At 40.2% G+C, this 20,497-nt stretch overlaps 1 protein-coding gene across 1 annotated transcript; it reads left to right on the top strand.

The window, feature by feature from the left end:
• The first annotated feature begins 12,402 nt into the window (after positions 1-12,402).
• On the top strand, positions 12,403-20,255 carry TMEM251 (transmembrane protein 251). Its single transcript, XM_029284088.1, has 2 exons — positions 12,403-12,533; positions 19,375-20,255. Exon 2 carries the CDS (start codon positions 19,391-19,393, stop codon positions 19,784-19,786), a length of 396 nt encoding a protein of 131 aa, XP_029139921.1. The 5' UTR covers positions 12,403-12,533; positions 19,375-19,390; the 3' UTR covers positions 19,787-20,255.
• Positions 20,256-20,497: the final 242 nt, after the last annotated feature.

The raw sequence follows: 20,497 nt of genomic DNA, 5'->3' as shown, positions 1-20,497 counted from the left end.
AAAAGCTTACTTATAGGTTGATTCTTTTTAATGCAACTTATCAAATAAAATGACATAAAATGAAACATTATTTTTAAAATATTTTTTAAGATTATTTAAAAAAAACAAGAGTGGTGATGAAAGATACCCTTTCATTTTTATCAGTACAACGGACTTTTGTCAGCAATGACTGAGAGACAGTAGATAAAAATGAAATAAAATACAAATTATGTAAGAGATGGAGAATATTCTGAATCCTCTTCCATTTTCTACTCCTATATAATATGGTAGCCATAACAAATCTACAAAGCTCTGTATCACCTGGGTCCTGGGTATTTTAGGGACCATCTTTCCTCAATAGTTTCTGCCCATTTTATCCAGATAACTAGGGAGTACCTAATAAGGGGCCTTGACTATGGCAGGAGGACCTGACAGCTGGCATTTTCTTCGGCAGCTCTCTTCTTCTAGAATAGCTTGACTCCTGAATTTAATGGGTTGGGAGAATAACCAGTGAAAGAAGAGGAAGAGCTGCAGCCTAGGTGAGGATCATCAGATAAGGGAAATCCCAGCTCAAAGGAGAAATGGAATTTGAGAAACTATCCCAGATGACCCTCCCGGGTTCTCTATAAAGACAAGGAAAGAAGAGGCACATTCAGAGTTGCAAGATTCTGTTACTGTAATCCAATAATAGAAGTAGTTTTAGTATCGATGACTAGTATTCAAGTCTGATTCACCTTGAAGGGCTGACACTGAGACATGGATGGCCCCACTCCCCGATGGCCTTCTGGAAGCAGGTGAAAACATGGCTCTTCTGGAGGTATGTAGTGGCAGCAGTCCATAATTTCAGCTCTTTTACTTTTAGTATCAACTGAAAACTGAATTCGAACTGCTATTTTAAGTACCTGTATCTGTACCAGAATTTCATTAGATAAGTTCATTTAGAGCAGGGGTAGGCAACCTGGGCTCTTTTATGACTCATGGACTTCAACTTCCAGAATTCCTGAGTCAGCTATGCTGACTCAGGAATTCTGGGAGTTGAAGTCCATGAGTCATAAAAGAGCCCAGGTTGCCTATCCCTAATCTAGAGTCTGCTTTCATACGTAAATATCACCAATAAATAAATACACTCTCCCTTTCCCGCTCCCCCCTATTTATTTTCAACGTGAGGGGCTGTTGCAAAGAAGAAAAGGCAGAAAACTTTATTCTTGTGAATTTCTTTAAGTTCACTTACTTTAGGTTCTAAGGCCATTTATGGATAATTCCCTCCTCTCTAGCAGTCTCTACACCCCCCCCTCAGTGTTGTTCAGAAAGTACCTCTGTACCCTGGAGGACCCTGAGGAATTCCTTTGTACAATTACATTGTATTACATTTTCTATTTTGGTTTGGTTTTCTTGTACACCGTTCAGTTGGGTGGAGTCAGTGGTGCTTCAATTGAATACATTAATCAAATGAATTAAATATTTGAAATGGTGGAAAAGGGGAAGCAAAGATGCAATATAACACAGTTGTTTATTAGCTCCATTCTTCTTGGTGCTTAATGTGAGATTCCACAGGAAAAAAACATGATATTGTACATAGTATTCTTAATGGATTTGTTGAGGCAGGGGAGAAGAAAGCAATTAATGTGAATCTTACAACGATTCACAATTTGTCAGGAAAAGGATTCCATGCTCCACCATTGGAATATGGGAAGTTTCTTTATAACAAGTCAGACTATACATCTTTCTAGCTCAGCATTTATTTCATTTTTATTTATTCTTTCATTTACTGGATTTTATAAAGTTGCCTAACTCAAACAATGTGATTTTGAGTAGAAAAACAAACAATAAACCCAAAGAACCACATAGTATTAAAACATGCACAATATAAAATATATATAAAATGCAAAATTTAGACCGTATAACAGTATCTTTTTGCCTGAAACTCAGTTATTATTGGACTCTTGTGAAGCTAATCAAATTTTGAAACTATGTCCAAATACTAGTAATCCCTACATAAAGGAAAACAAAGAGCTATCCAGATGAGACAAAAATGCGTCTGGTCAAAAATGGGAATTCAACCTGCTTTAAATTAATATGCATTCAATTAGGGTTATACTGATCCTTTTCCTCCTGATGGCTATGTATTCCCTGGGCTACAAATTTACCTTCTGAAAAACAAGGTCAGATTTTATATCTTGAGAGATGTGGTGCCAAGGCTACCCAATCTGATAGTATCAATGAAAATGTCATATCTTCATTGGTTATGATAATAATCTGCTCTATATAAAACTGCCATGTACTATAAATACTTGGAAATTTAAGCTGGGCTAAAAGGCTGAACTGATATTATTTAAGTGGGCTAGTTAAATGGGACATATGATTCTTTTTTTAAGAAAAGAATCCACTGGATTCCAGGCCTTTTCTAGGCAAAACTCATGGAGATGTGCTTCTTATCCACAGTTTCAAGTTGTATAGGAAAGGAAACCAAAATGGAGTAAAAAGAAAGACATACATTTCTTCCAGCTGAATGGTTTCTTCATTGCCAACAGTATTCAAGCAACCACGTGATGCTTAAATACATCAACATCATTAGAATACACAAAAATCAAAGTGACTATATTATTGGTACAAGGAGATGGAAGAATTTAATTATAATAGTAAAGATGAGGCTAAGGGGTACTGTGAAACAGATAATATACTGTGCATAAGTTTCAGGTTAAACTAGAGGGAAAGGAAAAAACAACAAACAATTTTCATGATATAATCTTGACTATATATCCATCATTTTCAAGGAGATGATCAGAAATTGCTTTTTAGTCTTTAACTTCATTGACAGGGAATTAGAGACAATCTGGAATTGAATCAAAGAAGCTGTTAAGGATGAATTAAAAAGAGACTGTCAAAAAATCAAGAAACAAAAAAAGGAAAACTTTGAGGTTAAAACAAATTGTGAAAAAGGAAGGAAGGAAGGAAGGAAGGAAGGAAGGAAGGAAGGAAGGAAGGAAGGAAGGAAGGAAGGAAGGAAGCCAAAGCCAAGAAAACAAAGGTCTCAGGAAGAAAATTAAACAATCTCAAAAGAGCTGTTAAAAGAAACAAGAAGCAATATTATGATGACATCTGTAAAGACATTGAAGATGGAAACAGACACCAAGGTCCCTTCCAATCCTATTATTCTATGTTAATATCCTTCACCAAGATTAAGGGGACTATGATTAAATATAAAGAAGACTAAGAAACTAACATTCAAGAAATAAGCCACAGACTAGCATTTGGCAGAGCAGCTATGATGGTCTTGGAAAAGATATTTGGATGTTGAGATATGTATATGCCTACAAAAATCAAAATTATGTTGCAATGGTTTTCCCTACAATACCCCATAGAAGCAAAACTTTTGATTTGAAAAATCAAATCAACTTTTGATTAGAAAAAGTATGCTTTCAAAAACTTTATTGTTGATGTTTTCAAACTTTGGTGTTAGAGAAGACCCAAGAATACCAGGGATAGCCAAAAACAAAAACAAAAAAACCTCAAACAAATGGATCATTGAACTTATCAATGCAGAGTTCTCACTCAAGATACAAATGACCGGGCTGTAATCATACTTTGGACACATTATACAAAGCCAGCATATGTGAGAAGTCTATATTGTTGAGAAAGATGGAAGAAAAAGAGGATGACCAGCAGCAAGGCAGATGGACTCAATAAGACTGGCAATGGGTGGAGGAAGAAAGTCAAATTTCATGGTAAAATTTATATCTAAGACTTGACACTATCTGGATGACATACAATTTCCATTTCAGAGAGTCCTGTAACTCCCATTTCTATATTGTATGTGGATCATGACAAACTTAGTTGTTTTTTTAGAAAAATAAAAAGTGTGGCATAACACGACCAATAAAAGCATTGTTTATTTAGGTATGCCAAGACATTCTTTTGATTGTCCACAATCCCTCTGAGTGATTGTAGGTATGGAAATTAGGAAAAATTAAAATGATAGGTAGGTAGCTGTATAAATCTAGTGCTCTTTGAAGTGCAAGAAAAAGCAAAAATGAAGAGGAAATGAGTAAGTGTCAACAATGAGCAGCTTAATAATGTTTATGGCTGAAACCCAGTAGAGCTGGTATTCAATTAATACCAAAGGGATTTTGAGTGTGTAGGAGTAATTGAGTGGTCCTTTGGATCTTAACCAATTCCTCTACATTAAAAGACCAGATCCTATGAATAAACAAACCAGAAACAGTGAAGCTTAGAATGCAAAAGTTAAAACAAACATCATCCTTCATTTTCAGAAAATGCTTATTGTATGTGACTTCAGAATGTTTGGATGGAAGTAAGCTCTTCTGAGCAATAAAACCAGAGAGCAAATTCTGTGTGCAGGAAAAGATGGCAGAATAAACTGGACATACTCATCATCTCATCAATGGGTAGGAGTCTCTCTCCATGGAAGTAATTTTATTGGAGCAACCATGACATACTCTTAAAATTACAAAGAATCCACTGGCCCACAAAGGATGACCTATTCCTATCTTATACCATTTATTTATAAAGCATTTAAAAAAAAAAACTGCACTTGGTCTTAAATCTTATAAGGAGCTTGACCTGTCAAGGGATGTTTACAGTACAGTATATGTATATGATTTTCCTACTGATGCCTGTGAAAATGTCATGGGACCACTATAGAACTGCAAGCTTCCTTGATTTAAGGTGCTGGCTTCTCTGCCAGAAAAGCTGGAAGAAATAGAACTGCTTGATGAATTCCAAACCAGGATTAAATTCTACCAGAAGTCTGCCTTGCTGTTGCTATGGGTGTTTTTATACAATAAGCTAAACTACACTTAATATACCATAATCAATGAACGCACCTGCTCACTGTTCTACAGACAATTGAGTGTACTATGCTGGCAGCAGCCTCCATTTCCTTTGTTCCCCAAGGTAGATATTCCAGCAATTGTTGCACTGATTAGCCCTTCCTTTAAACTATTCTTGCAAAAACACCTCTAGTGACCTGCTGAGGATCAGAGCCACAAATGGTGAGGAAGGGAAAGCTGAATCCTTCTCCCAGTCCTTTTGTTTTCTGAAAGGAAAAACAACAATGATGAAGGAAAGGTGCAGCTGCAGCACTAGCTTCCCTTGCTGTTGCTTCTGTATGTGCCACTTCCCAGGAGGTGTAATGGCTGGTTAGATGTAGTCCAGGTTCAGATGACATGCCTAAAATATATATGTCAGTTCTGATCTGGACAATCCAACAATCCACATTACACTTTGGGTTATCTTATGCAAACACAATCCACTTTTAGGTTTACACAACAAGATAGGCTAGGCTAAAATAAATTTTGAGGAGTTTGTGGTTCAGGAAATTAGGAACTTTGCTGCACTCTTAGTGAGTAATAAGAACTAGTACACCATTTTAATATGGTCTTAGAGACAAAAAGCACCAACAATGCTTTGTTACATTCATCATGTTAAATTTGTGTAAAAATACTGGGACCAACAAATCTGGTCTGCAAAAATGGTTAGCATAGCTGTATAGTGTTTCTGGGTCCTTTTTCATAAACAACACAAATGGAAACAGACCAGATTTAGTCAATGAAAAAAGACAATTAGTTCATACAGCAATTTCAATATTTGCTACAGCTACCTCATGTAATCTTGATTAGCTCATAATGCATATCCATCACCTATTTCCTTTACAGCTAAGCAAGATTATAGAAAGTATAGAAAAGGAGTAAGAAAGTGAAAGGCAAAAAATTAAAGTTATGACATAAGAAAGGAAGGGAAATCTAGTTTACTCCAATACCATTTATCATCTTTCTCATTCCAAAGATCTCACTGTTGTGTCCTGAGCCTGCAGAAGCAGGCTCGGGACGATGCAAGAGTCCCGGGCATTGCAAAAGCTGCCCGGGACCAGACTGAGCGGCGCCGGCCTTGCGCACATGCGCAAGGCGGGAAAAGACTGCCTGCTATTGGTTGTGATTGCCCAGGGATCTGGGGGTATAAAAAGAGGCCTGCGTGCCTCTGCTCTTGTTGGTTGTTAGCTGTAAGAGAGTGAGAATAAAGCTCTGTTCTGTAACATGAATTGCCTCCTTCGCCTTTCATCTCCGGACTTAACACTCACCAAATCCATTCAGCAAGGATCTTCTCAACTTTCCTCTCAATCCATTCATTCTTTCTTTATGTAGCTCAGTGGTTCTTAACCTTTTTAATGCCGCGACCCCAACCGGTCGTAAGTCGAGGACTAAACTGGTCGTAAGTCGAGGACTAAACCGGTCGTAAGTCGAGGACTAAACCGGTCGTAAGTCGAGGACTACCCAACCGGTCGTAAGTCGAGGACTTTCCCTGCCCGGGAGCACCGCGCATGCGTGGTTTCGCCCCCTGCGCCGGCCGAGGCGTAGCTGGCAAGCGGCAGAGACGGAGCAGGCCGACCACCAGCTGGCCCAGCCCAAGGGAGGTAAGGCACCCGCCGGAAAATGGGGAAAAAAATGGCGGACAAAAAAATGGCGGACAGCCTTGCTTGGCGACCCCTGTGAAATGGTCGATCGACCCCAAATGGGGTCCCGACCCACAGGTTGAGAACCACTGATGTAGCTGATCTACAATTTGATCCTCATTTCTGATCAAACTATTTCAATGTATTTTGTACTGCTCAGTTACTTTTTTATTCAATTCATATTCATATTTAGTACTGATTCATTCTTGCTCCTATCACTTCTTGTACAATTCATTCACTCCTGATGGGGCTCAAAGTTGACTCAGCCTTCCATCCTTCAGAGGTTGGTAAAATGAGGACCCAGATTGTTGGGGGCAATAGGCTGACTCTATAAATTGCTTAGTGAAGGCTGTAAAGCACTATGAAGTGGTATATGAATCTAAGTGCTAGTGCTGTTGTACAACTCATAGTTCTCAAGTAGTCCATTCCCCTTGCATACAATTTACATTTATATTTCTCCTTACTCCAACTCTCACCTCTATAATATATGGTGGATAAATGCTCACGCTTATGCATAGCCAGTGTAAATATTCAATAAATATTCATTTCTTGCATCAGATCTAATACAGATCTAATAAATCTGCACAACACTACATATCAATTCCACTCTACTAGATCAGACTTTCATTCAATTCTATTCCACATAGTGTTCTGAAACATACTCAAGATCTCTGAAAGTCATTTGTTTTACCATGTAGTTCTAACTGTATTTCACAGCAAAAGATTTCTATATCTCCAAAATGATCAATCAAAATATTGGGTGGAAAATAAGATTTTAAAGCCTATCAATGGCCCTGCATTCTACTGAAATGGATTGTTCTTTCTGGCATTTTTTTCTTCTGGTAAAGGAGATTTCTGACCGGAAATAAAAAAAGCCTTCCAGGAAGGTTTTTGCACAAAAATTCTGTATAACATGTGCTTCACTTTAATTTTGAGATTATCCTTGCTTTTTCCAGTTACTCTTTTTCATAGGAACTCTGTGGCTTGTATTTTAAAAAGTGGATTGTTGTGGCTGTTGTATATGATTATGTCCTGAATCCATCTGATTCTTATCCTCTGGTGCACAAGCAAGTCAGGCTAAATTAAAATGTATAGCCATACTTATACTTAGTAATAATTATTTATTATACTGTCATTAGAATCTGAAGAGAAGAAGGAAAGGGTACCAGGCAAGTGCAATACAAAAGTCTTTCTGATTTTATCTTTCCTGAATGATTTTGCAATATAGGTAGTCCTCAACTTACAACAGTTCGTTTAGTGACCGTTCAAAGTTATAACGGCACAGAAAAATTTGACTTATGACCTTTTTTCACACAACCATTGCAGCATCCCCATAGTCATGTGATCAAAAACCAGACCTTTGGAAACTGACTCATAGTTATGATGGTTGCAGTGTCCCAGGATCCTGTGATCCCCTTTTGCAACCTTCTAACAAGCAAAGTCAGCGGGGAAGCCAGAATCACTTAACAGGGCTACTAACGATCAACTGCAGTGCTTCACTTAACAACTGAGGCAAGAAAAGTCGTAAAAAGGAGCAAAACTCACTTAACAAATGTATCACGTAACAACAGACCTTTTGGGCTCAATTGTGGTTGTAAATCGGGGACTATCTGTATTCCTTTTGGCCAGGAACTCCAACTCCACATGAATGGAATCTATTTGTGCTTCTTTCTCACAACATCCTAACACCTCTCAGAAACTGGGTCAAAGGTTGATTGTCACTGCTCCCTTATGGTTCTACACAGAAGAAATTGTGGAGAATACAATTATTGCTGGTTTAGCAAAAATGGATGGAAAAGCAACATCTTCATATGATAACCAAACAAGCATATTTACCCTAAAATGTTAATACTGATTATTAAGAATCTCTGGCAAAATAATCAGTACTTTTGCAATTTGAAAGGTTATTTTGTTAAGCCTAGAGAACAAGCTGGTTTTTTTCTAATATCTCTACAATCAAATTTATCAAACTTATTTTAGAATTACTGCAGCACTTTAGGGATTTATTCATCAAAATTGGCTTTCTTTAAGCTATTGTGCTCCATCTAGTGGGCTTCAACAGAATTTTAAATACAGGAAAAATGGTAGTCACTTGCAACTACCCTTGGCTTCCCAACAAAAGATTCTCTGTGACTGTGGAAAAAACCAATCCATGTCACATAAGCTACGTTGTGTACAATTCCTTCCACATATATGAAGATCTCATACTGGTGAGAGAAAATGGTGCTGACATGGCCCGATCCTGGGCGAATATCATTTAGTTTTAATCCTACTTATTTTACATACTTTTTACATGTGTTATATTTTATGACCTATTTTATAACTATTTTATTTGGTCAGTTGAATGTTATATGTTTATAATGTGAAGGTGCTTCTGACATGAATAAAGAATCTGGTTTGATTCACCTGACATAATATGCTATGGTTTGTTTACTCCACTTATTAACTCAATTGCAAGGTTGGATTTTCATAACACGTTAAGCACAATCAAACCACATTGTAATGATGTCCTGTATGAATAAAACCAATGACTTTTATATACATAGGCCACAATTTAATCAGAATGTGTCCAAACAAACCAGACTATGCTGGGTTCATACAACTAAAAATTGTTCAACTGAGTCTCTGAAACCAGCATATTAGAAACAAATGAGAATATGCATCCATCCATTCATTCCCTTTAGAAATTGCCCATCTCCTTCAAAGGGTCTCTGGGAGGTCTACAAATAAAAGTTTAAAAACTTAAAAACTGAATATAAAATTTTTAAAATTGAGGCAAGGATGATTAAAACTCAATAATAAATATTAATTAAAAGGTGGGTGAGGGGCTTCAGGTTGCAAACCAACCTCAGGCCCCCCTTCTGAACCCCAAGTGCCAGAACCAGGCCTTTAGATATTTTTGAAAGGCCAGGAGACTTGGGGCCTGCCTCACCGTGGGATGGGCAGGGGGGCGGGTGTGTGTGTGTGGAGACTGTTCCAAAGGGCAGAGGCAAAAGCAGAGCAGGCTCTCTTCCTGGGACCTTCCAATTGGAATTCTTTAACTGACACAGTCCATAACATACCTTCTTTGCATGACTGAGTGGGATGGGCTAATGTGATGGGGCAAACCAAAGCTATAGGTAACCTGGCCCCATGCTACCATGTAGGGCTTTAAAGATCACCATAAACACCTTAATTGGACCCAGAAGCAAACTGGCATCCAGTGGAGTTCACTCAGCACAAGTATTATATGTGCCATTCTTTGAGTGCCCAAGATTGCCTGTGTGGCCACATTTTGTATCAGCTGAAGTTTCCAGATATTTTTCAAAGATAGACCAATGCATTGCAATAGTCCAAATGGGAGATGATCAGGATGTCAGTGGCCAAGTAGAGAGCCTTCCTATCCAGGAAAGTGTGTAACTGGTACACAACATAAAGTTGAGTAAAGGACCACCTTTATTTTAGGAATAACCTTTAAATAACACTTTATTAACTCATCAAAAGCCCCAGCTGTGCAAATTATTCCAAGAGATCTTTACTACAACAATCTAGCAGAAGTGATTTATCCATAGACATGGAGCAATGACCCAGGGATTTTTTTACAAGCATTCAGTATAGTTAATATCCTTTTCTTAATACATTATATTCTGCCATGTTCATAGAATTCCACTTGTTTTAAGGAAAGAATTGTAACATGGTTACTTTATATATTCTATTGATGTGTGATCTGATTAGCTGGCTTTGGAAAATGACTGTTTCAAAATACTTTTTGCCTGAAATAGATGTCAAGAATGCAGTTCCCAAAAAAGTTCCTCTCATCAAGACCCTCCCAGATCTACTTAAGTGATGAGTCTTGTTGATTTGACAGCCTGCAAAGTTGGTAATCCTATTTTTTTAAATATAAATATTTTTGTCTGAAACAGTAGACTGTGGCTCGTGTGAAAGCTTTTGGACTTATTTATCAAATTCTCTTCATGAGTTGAGTTGTCTGCCTGCGAAGTGGCTGTTCCAGTCTATATTTTTTATCATATTATTATTTTTATTGTTTATACAAATAATCCAAGGTAACAAACATATCCAAGACAAGGTCTCCTAGTCCTATTGTGATTTTAACTGGATGGACATGAGAGTTCAAGATAGTTTTTTCTTGGTCCCAAATGTTTCTTGAGTGTTAATGAGTTTATAAACTTACAACAACTAAAGATTTGACATTCTTATTGTGCTTACTGATCTTTAATACACCCAATCACTTCTGGTATCAATATTATTTTAAAAGTGCCACTTCTATTGTCATTTTCATATCATTTCCTCAGAGGACAGTGCTAACACTGTTGTCATCTAGTCTTTCAGTATTCTCAAGCTTGACATGTTGGTTTACTCTTCGTTGTATCTATATATAGTACATATGGTATATCCCTTGATTGGGGTATGTCTTTGTCTAAATGTTAATGAAGCTGTTTCTTTGCCTTGTATTTCCTGTTCATGTATCCCACTGTGGCAGTATCATGTGACATGTCGACTGCATTCACAATTGCCAACAGCAGACACCACAGAACGTCCTGGTGTGCTTGCATCAGCGTGCTGACACTCTCACCATGGCAAGTTTCTCTGAGTATGACAGAACTAGTTCAGCGTGACAAGATTAACACAGGTTCATCAGCGCCTGGGAGGTGGGCAGGCCCTATGTAGTGATCAGGAGCTGTTAAGTCATATAACATGAAGTGGTCCAGAAACCCCAGTGTGAATACTATAACCCAGGGGTCCTCAACCTCAGGTCCGTGGCTGGTACTGGACCGCAGCGTGCCAGCAACCGGTCTTCACAAACAAGCAAAGCCCCAGCAGGCAGCACACAAAACCACACCCCTTCGGGTCCGTGGAAAAACTTTTCTCCACGGAACCGGTCCCTGATGCCCAAAAGAGTGGGGACCTCTGCTATAGCCTTCAACTGATGCAGTCATAATAACATGATTTACATTCTGATGCTTGACAAGTGAGTCACTCAGTCTCCCAGGGTCACGTGATCAGCTTTTGCAACCTTCTCACAAGGAAAGTCAATGGGGAAGTCAGATTCTTTGAACCACGGGGTTACTTAACTAATTTAGCAACTTGCAGTGATTCCCTTAACAAACGTGCCAAGAAGTCATACAATGGGCCGAAAACTCACTGAACAAATTTCTCACTTAGCAACAGAAATGGGGGGGGGGTTTCCATTGTGGTCGTAAGTTGAGGACTACCTGATACTACATCACATTGCTGTATCACACGGTGGAAACTCTCTCTAGATAAGAGGCTCCCTTTTTCTCCAATCCTTGGGGAAAATGCCGAAAAAATGTCTTTACCTATAAAACTCACATCAGCCATTCGCAGAGCAATCAACGTTTTTACAAAATCAAATCTTCTTGGTCTAAGGAGCGAAATGTATGTGGCGGGGTTTTTTTTTTTTTCCTGCTGCAGCATCTAAACCAGGGGTAGTCAACCTTGGCTCTTTTATGACTCGTGGACTTCAACTCCCAGAATTCCTGAGCCAGCGCAGCTGGCTCAGGAATTCTGGGAGTTGAAGTCCACGAGTCATAAAAGAGCCAAGGTTGACTACCCCTGATCTAAACCCTGCGCTTCTCTACTGATCTTTCGCCCCCTCCTCTAACGCAAAGAGGTGGGATTGATACCGACCATCCCCTCTGCCCCTACGTAAGAAGGAAGCCTGGCTCGCTCTCTCGTCTCTCTCTCTCAAAAAAGGAGTCTCACTCGTACATCCGCCGGGTGGTTCCGGCGGCTGAGACGCCCCCCCCCCTCCGATCCCGGGCTCACGCTCGTGACTCCAGAGCTGGGAGCCGCGGCAGCAGACAGCCCTCGTGCACCACCCGGAAGCAGAGGGAGGCGAGGGCGGGTCTTCGGCCGGAGACCAAACGGATGGTGGGCCCGGCGCCGGAGGGATCCGGAGCGTGGCTTGAGTGGCCGAGTGCCGCGCTCCCTCCCTCCCTTCCTCCGCTGGACTCGGCGCAGGGAGCGATGTGATTGGGCGGGCGGGCGGTCCGTCCTTCCTCGGATTCCCTCGCCTGCCCTCCGCCTCCGGCTCGTTTGCTCCCGGGTTTCCTAGCGGAGGAAGGTACGCCGGTGGGAGGGAGCGGGCTCGGGATGCGGCAGCCTCGTCGCCGAGGGTCGGGAGGGATGGCGGAGCCTCTCCCCGAGTAGGGGCTGGGGCTTCATTTCTCGGGATTGGGGCTCCGCGTTGCCTTGGAGCCCCTCCCCTCCCTTTGGCATCTGGCAACTTTTGGCTCCCCTTGAAACCTCATTGGGGGGGGGACTGGTGGCGAGGAGGAGAAGGCACTCTGCACTCGCTTCGGGGCACGCTCGATCCCTGCTGCGTGGATTCTCCCGTGGCGAGGAAGTGCCCGAGGCCAGCCCTTGGTCTGGTTGAGTTTGGGTGGGTGGGTGGGAGATAGGGTTGCCAGGTCTGCTTCCAAAAAATAGCGGACAAGCGGGGGGGGGGGTGTTAAGTAGTAAAAAAAAGTAGACCGTACAGCTTTAGATTACGTACCATTTCATCATAAAGCTTTTGAATAAAAAAAAAAATCTCCACTATTTTGTGAAAAAAAATAGTGAACATAATGTGAAAAAAGTGGACTGTCCACTCAAATAGTGGACACCTGGCAACCCTAGTGGGAGAGGGACCGCGAGGGAAGGAACCAAAGCGCTGGAAATCCTGCTCTATAAAGTTTTATCCTGGAAGGTGGGATCTCTCGCATTTGTCTCCCGGAGGAGGGATCTTTGCCCAACCCTTGGAGGGACTTTTATTATTCAATGTGTACCTCTGTTTTGGGAGAAGCAGTTAAATTAACACGGTAGACAGGGAAGATAGACAGGGATCTGAGCTTGGCTAACCTAAAAAAAGTAAAATAAATCCAGGATCCGTTGAAGTTACTGTTTGGATTGGAGACCACCGAGAAGTCTTCAGATTATAAACTTGCGTGGGAATTTTTTTTTTTTTTTTTAAAAAAGAAAATCCCAGAAGGCATGGCCAATTATTTCTGTACTGCTGCCAAGAAAACATGGAAGTTACATCCATAAAATCACCAGAGGGAAGGGAGTTCAATCTCAAGGAGACTTGATAATCCACTTACTTTGAAGAGAAAATTCTCTAGTCTACAGTTTATGGAAGGGTGGGGAAAAAAAATTGTCTTTCACGCTGAATTTTGTTTGTAGTTCCCTGGTATTAATGATTTTAATAACTGACTTCCTTGCCACCGCATTCAGTGGAAATGCGTCCTTTTGTATTGAATGAATACAGTACATCTCTCTCAAGCAGTATATTTAAAATAGGTTTGGTCTTTGAATAGTTCTGTGGAAGTGTGCTATATTTAGAGAATAGCATAGCAGAGAAGCAGGGTAGATAAAGATCAATATGTAGAAGAAAGAGCCATTAATGTGGCTTAACCGAATAACCATATGGCAGATAAGATAGAAATGAAAACCAGTTGTTACAAAAGATGCAAATGATAAACAGTGGCGATATAATTCTTAAGTTTTCTTCATAAGTTTTCCAATGCTATCTACATTATTACCTTTGGAAATAATGTAGTTTTAAAATATTTTGGAAAATTATAGCTACCGTGTCACACTTTTGTGTGTGTGTGTCTATGTGTGTGTCTGTGTATGCCTTTGAGTCAACATTGATTCCTGGGACTGCCTGAACAAGTTTCTGAGTTTTCTTGGCAAGATGTTAAAAGTGATTTGCTATTGCCTCCTTCCTTGGTCTGAACGGAGGACTGACCTATGGTCACCCAATTGGCTTTGTGCCTAAGGCAGGGTTAGAACTTACTCTCTCCCAACCCCATGCAGCCCTGGACAGCTAGTGATGCTGCCCCACGAGATCATAAACTTTTAACATTATTAATGTGCATTTATTACATTACTATATTATATATATATAGTATATATAAATATAGAGTAATTGTATATTAGATTTTTATTTTTTGTAAGCTGCCTAGAGCAGTGGTTCTCAACCTGTGGGTCGGGACCCCATTTGGGGTCGATCGACCATTTCATGGGAGTCGCCAAGCAAGGCTGTCCGCCATTTTTTTTGTCCGCCATTTTTTCCCCCTTTTCCGGCGGGTGCCTTACCTCCCTTGGGCTGGGCCAGCTGGTGGTCGGCCTGCTCCGTCTCTACCACTTGCCAGCTACGCCTCGGCCGGCGTAGGGGGCGGAACCACGCATGCGCGGCGCTCCCGGGCAGGGAAAGTCCTCGACTTACGACCGGTTGGGTAGTCCTCGACTTACGACCGGTTTAGTCCTCGACTTACGACCAGTTGGGGTCACGGCATTAAAAAGGTTGAGAACCACTGGCCTAGAGTCACTGAAAGTGAGTGGGCGGCTATATAAATTCTCAAAACAAATTAAAAATATATTTTATATACGCCAAGGCAATTCCTCTTTACTCAATGCGGCTCAGGCAAACCAAAAGGTTGAATATGCCTGTTCTAGCATGATGCCCTAACCCAGTGGTTCTCAACCTGTGGGTCGGGACCCCATTTGGGGTCGATCGACCATTTCACGGGGGTCGCCAAGCAAGGCTGTCTGCCATTTTTTTTGTCCGCCATTTTTTCCCCCTTTTCCGGCGGGTGCCTTACCTCTCTTGGGCTGGGCCAGCTGGTGGTCGGCCTGCTCCATCTCTGCCGCTTGCCAGCTACGCCTCGGCCGGCACAGGGGGGAGCCACGCATGCGCGGCGCTCCCGGGCAGGGAAAGTCCTCGACTTACGACCGGTTGGGTAGTCCTCGAGCTACGACCGGTTTAGTCCTCGACTTACGACCGGTTGGGTTCACGGCATTAAAAAGGTTGAGAACCACTGCGGGCCTAACCAATTCACCCAACTGGCTCTGTGTCACTCTTACAGAATATAAAAGTTATCCATGAACTATAGATATTGTATAGAAAGTGATACTTTTATGGTACCCATTTTCTATAGGTAAAATGAAAAACATGCAGTGAAGCTTTACAACACTGACTGTTATCTTCATATTAATTAAGTCTCCAATTATTTGGAAGAAGAGTGGGATTAATATATATGTAATAATACCAAAATTTTGAAGTATGCATCTCTTCCTTATAGTGTGGATAGAGGTGATAGATTCAGGGAGATCAGTAGAGAAGTGAAGAGAATTAATCCATATTTATTCAGAAAGCTATTATATTCTGTACTTTCTTTGCTTTTTATAGTCAGAATCTTCTAGTGAATCCTGATACAGTATTACACCTTTTTAAACAATATTGTCATTACATTGGCAGCAAAATAATCTGTAAATCAAGCTCTGGAACAGATTGTTCCAATTGCTACATGCTTCAAGTAAAAGTATGCTGTAGAACTGGAATAAAGTTCCTGTAGTGTTGCCTTGAGATGATTGTTTGGTGTTTGTGCTGATGAAATAGTTCAACATTTAGGGTAATTTGCCCCTCAGTCTCAATTATAACAGGAAACAGAAACTACAGTGTCATGTACAATGCTATAGGATGTGTGACTGCAGTAAATATTGAAGTAGGGATTTTCTAAGTTAATTACTGTGGTATTTCAACTCAGTTCTGTGACTTTAAAACATATCCACAGTTTATATTAAGTTGTTCATAAGTACATAAACTTCATAGTGAAATGATTGCCTAGAACTGCAGTACAGATAAGTTGCAATACAGAGCAATTGGTCTGAAGGTATTGCTTGGACTTTAATTACTGTTCTTCAGAATTGTCCTTGAAACATTTTTAAATTGTTTTAAGGTATAAGTAGCCCTTTCTCCTATGTAAGCAAAATCAGGTAAATCTGATGGATTGGTTTCTTTGCTATTTAGTATCTTGAGATAATGACTGTAAAGCAAATATTGAAATCTCATGTAGCCATTTTGAAAAACAATGACCAAGTTTGATAACGGTGAACTATATGCAACAATTTATTACAAACCTGTTATAAATAATGTTTATTGCAAACATGAAAATGTCAGAATTGTATTTTGAAACAGGCCAATGTCTGTTTAGACAACACTCAAATTATTTCAAGTAGCTAATCAAATACTTCAGGGAGCTCAGAAGTGGCGCATGCTATTTCCTGTTATTTTTCATAGCTATTATTGCTAATAAACATTGGTCTATTTTTCTGGAAATTCAGAATTAAGATCATTAAAGTATGTTCACAAAAATAATACTAAAGGAAGAAGTCTATGTAGCAATTTGCTATATCCACATCTCTATTTAAATAGTGTGAGTTTTACAACAGGTTTGCTTTAAATTATTGATATTTCCTTTGATATATTGTGTAATTGTGGCTTTTTTCTGAAAGATGAAAACGAGTGAGTGTGTGTGTGTATTTCATTCATTCATTTTCACCATTCTAAATTCAATATGTTCCTAGTTTGGAGAAAAGTTCAAACTTTCTTTGATCGTTAACTAAGGCCACTATGCCTTTATGTATTGAAACCAAAAGAAAAGGTTTTTTTTAACAGCTACAAAACCATGTATTGCTAATGCCTAAAGTTCTGCAATTAATTTAGGATGTTGAGATGATTCATGGCAGGAATAAAAGTTGGTTTGACATCTTACTCTTCTGAGCAATATGTGCCTAGAGCACTCATAATCATACTGGGATGAGTGATACTGACAGTTATACAATTCCTAGTTGGGAATTATATGCCTCTTTGTGTGTTGAAAGTAGAGAAGGTTATAATTTTAATCAAATGTCATTGCTTATAGAACTTAAATATGCTTCAATATTGTGTTATGTGTTTGATAAATGATCAGAATTATAGAGTGGTTTTCTTCAGAGAAGACGGAACTTTGATGTCCCTAGTTGTTTTTGTTAGTTTTGCTTTAATCATTGCATCCCAGTTCTTCAGTTTTTGCTAACTTCAGAAAAAAGCAGCCATTTCTGTGGAATTTTTTTTTACACACAATTCCTTGCTTTTCATACTAGATGGAAGGTGTCTCATATCCCACCCTCCATACAAAACAAATGGGACTTTAATAATCAAGTAATGAATGCCATAAGCATCTATTCATTGCTTGGGGACCCTTTTAAATGCTGGGGGGGGCTCGAGGGAACCCCGCCTGCGCCCCTCCCGGGCTGCTGAAGCCGGACGGGGTCCCCTCTCGGGAGCCCATCCGAGCCAAGCTGGGTGTCCCGGGGCGCTAACAATAACAATAATCCCCTCGCTAAAGGCTCCGGGCAGACCCCTGAAGGGAGTGAGGGGAGGCTGGCCTGGCCGGTGCTGGACCTGTGCCGCCGCTGCCTCATCCTGAGTCTATGTGGCCGCCCGGGAGCGCCTGGCCCGCAACGCCTGCTGCCGCCTGGGCCTGCCTGCCGTCCGCCCCCTCCCGCCGCCCCCCACTGGCATCCGTTTACCTTTCCCAGGCAAATGTGGCAAGTGATGGGCAGCGTGAGAGACAATGTAACACTCTGAACGTTCTGAGCCATTGTGGCGTTTCGAATCCCGCAAGCGTGAAAGTACCAACCCACAAAGCTGCAAGCCCCGCAGCAGGGATGGAAAGGCGAACCCCTCGCTCTTCCAACTCTTACGCTGCTTAAGGCTTCGTGTACGGCGAGCCACCGAGGCCAATTTCCTCCGTGAGAAGAGAACGCTTTCCCTCTGCTCCCCCCCACCCAAACTCTCCTCCTCGAAAGGGGCGGGGCTGAGAGACAGGAGCTCCTTGAGCGCCACGATGGGCGGTTCTTAGGGAAATTACCCTCCTCTCTGACCGTTTTGAAATAAAGTAATCAAATATACTAAGGGCAATTTGGGATTCATTTCACTCCAAATGCAAAGCTGGGAGATGTAGAGAATGATCGGAAAGTTGTCATTTCTATAACTGAATCTTTTTCGAATAACCAGGAAGAAGACGATCCTAAATTGTCGAATAGAATAGAATAGAATATAGAGCAGAGCAGAGTAGAGTAGAAAATATGGAATGGAATGGAATAGAATAGGGCAGAACAGAACAGAATAGAATATAGAGTAGGGCAGGGCAGGGCAGGGCAGGGCAGGGCAGGGCAGAGATGGAATGGAATGGAGAGCAGAGCAGAGTAGACAATATGGAAGAGAGAATAGAATAGACAATATGGAATAGAGTAGAATAGAATAGAATTATGTTCAATTTGTAACAATGAAAATATATCCTGCATATCAGATATTTACATTACGATTCATAACAGTAGCAAAATTACAGTTATGAAGTAGCAACGAAAATAATTTTATGGTTGGGGGTCACCACATAAGGAACTGTATTAAAGGGTCACGGCATTAGGAAGGTTGAAAGAGGTTTTATGTATCTGTGTGTGTATATTGCTATCTACCTACTTATATAAACTTTTCACCATTACATGTGAGGTAGGTTGGGCTGAGAGTGAAGAACAAGTCCAAAATCATCCAATCAGCTCCGTAGTTGAATGAAATTGATGTCAACTTTAGAATGAGCAACTTTAGAATGAGCTGCAGCCATTTTTTCCTTCTCATTTCTAGTTGACACATAGCACAGAGGGAGGGGGGTTGTCAGGTGTTGTGCTAGACCAGGGGTAGGCAACCTTGGCTCTTTTGACTCGTGGACTTCAACTTGCAGAATTCCTGAGCCAGCCATGCTAAACCTTGAAGCCTAACACTGCCCCCCTGGGGTTTATTAAAACATTTTTATAGTTAGCATATTGCAGGCAATGCTAGTATCGGATACCTTGCTACTGTCAATAGATCTTAAAATCAAAAAGCCAAAAATTTGCCTATTATGCCTGTACTTTTCAACTTTAATACTAAGACTTTTAATTCACAGAATTTCCTGGCTGGGGAATTTGGGGAATTGGTCCACGGTTCTTAAACTTGCTAAGGTTGCGAAAGACTGGCTGATACTGAGCAACTCTTATTGTTGTGTACTATTGTATCTTACTTTTCCTCACAATGGCTAATTATTATTTTTGTTTTTAAGGCACAGAGCATGGAGAATGATGAATTTTCGTCAGAGGATGGGATGGATTGGTGTGGGACTGTACCTAGTAGCAAGTGCTGCAGCCTTTTACTATGTCTTCGAAATCAATGAGACTTACAATCGACTAGCACTGGAACACATTCAGCAACCCCCAGAGAAATTTAAACAAGAAATCAGTTGGATGCATTCCTTAAAAACACGTCTTCTCTCTGTACCCTTTTGGCTATGGGCCATTATCTTTTTAATACCTTATTTACAAATGTTCTTATTCCTTTACTCGTGTACGAGGGCTGATCCTAAAACAGTGGGCTACTGCATAATTCCTATCTGCTTGGCTGTGGTTTGCAATCGTCATCAAACATTTGCAAAGGCCTCCAATCAAATCAGCAGACTGCAGCTTATTGACACGTAAGGAAATCAATGTGGCCTCTCCCCTTCCCCAGTGGCTGGCTTTTGATAAGTTGAAGATCAATTGAATATTTGAAAGGAACTTGAAATTTTTTTTCTCAACATTAACCTCTGGACAGAGCACCTACCAACCTTCTATTTTTTTTTTTTTTAACAAGATGATTTTTAACTGTGGGGGGGTATTCTGTTTGGTGAAAAGTTCTTTTGAGAACAGAGGGTAACATTCTTCATATTTGCCTTACAAAGCAGAATTTCTACACTCCATCTGAAGATTTTAGAGTAAATATATATTTGAAACCCTAATTCACTGTGCATCCTTCAAAACGTCAAGTTTCCTATAAGGGAACTGCTGAAAATTGACTTTGCCTATGTTTATGTGTAAACTTTGGAATTATTATAAAAGTGGCATTGAGACATTGTCCTTTCTTCTTTGATGATGTTGCACTAAATAAATGAGATTCCTTTTGCACACATGTTTAAAAGAAAATTATCTTTTTATTTGATCATATATTTTACTTCTGCATAATTTCTTTAAAATGTAATGCTATTCATGTTTCAAAAACAAGTTGTTTAATATTCCATTCTCTAATCAAGTACCTGAATCATTGCAAAGATAATAAAATGCATTTCATACAAAATAACTAGAACCAAACTAAAATCCAGTCTACAAGTCTCAGTGGCAATATTCTGAATATTGACTATTTCTGAGAACTGT

Source organism: Protobothrops mucrosquamatus, unplaced genomic scaffold (genome assembly GCF_001527695.2).
Source record: "Protobothrops mucrosquamatus isolate PMUCROS unplaced genomic scaffold, P.Mucros_1.0 scaffold368, whole genome shotgun sequence".
In the NCBI taxonomy this organism is placed as follows: domain Eukaryota; kingdom Metazoa; phylum Chordata; class Lepidosauria; order Squamata; family Viperidae; genus Protobothrops; species Protobothrops mucrosquamatus.
This window is presented reverse-complemented; position numbering and strand designations above follow the sequence as displayed.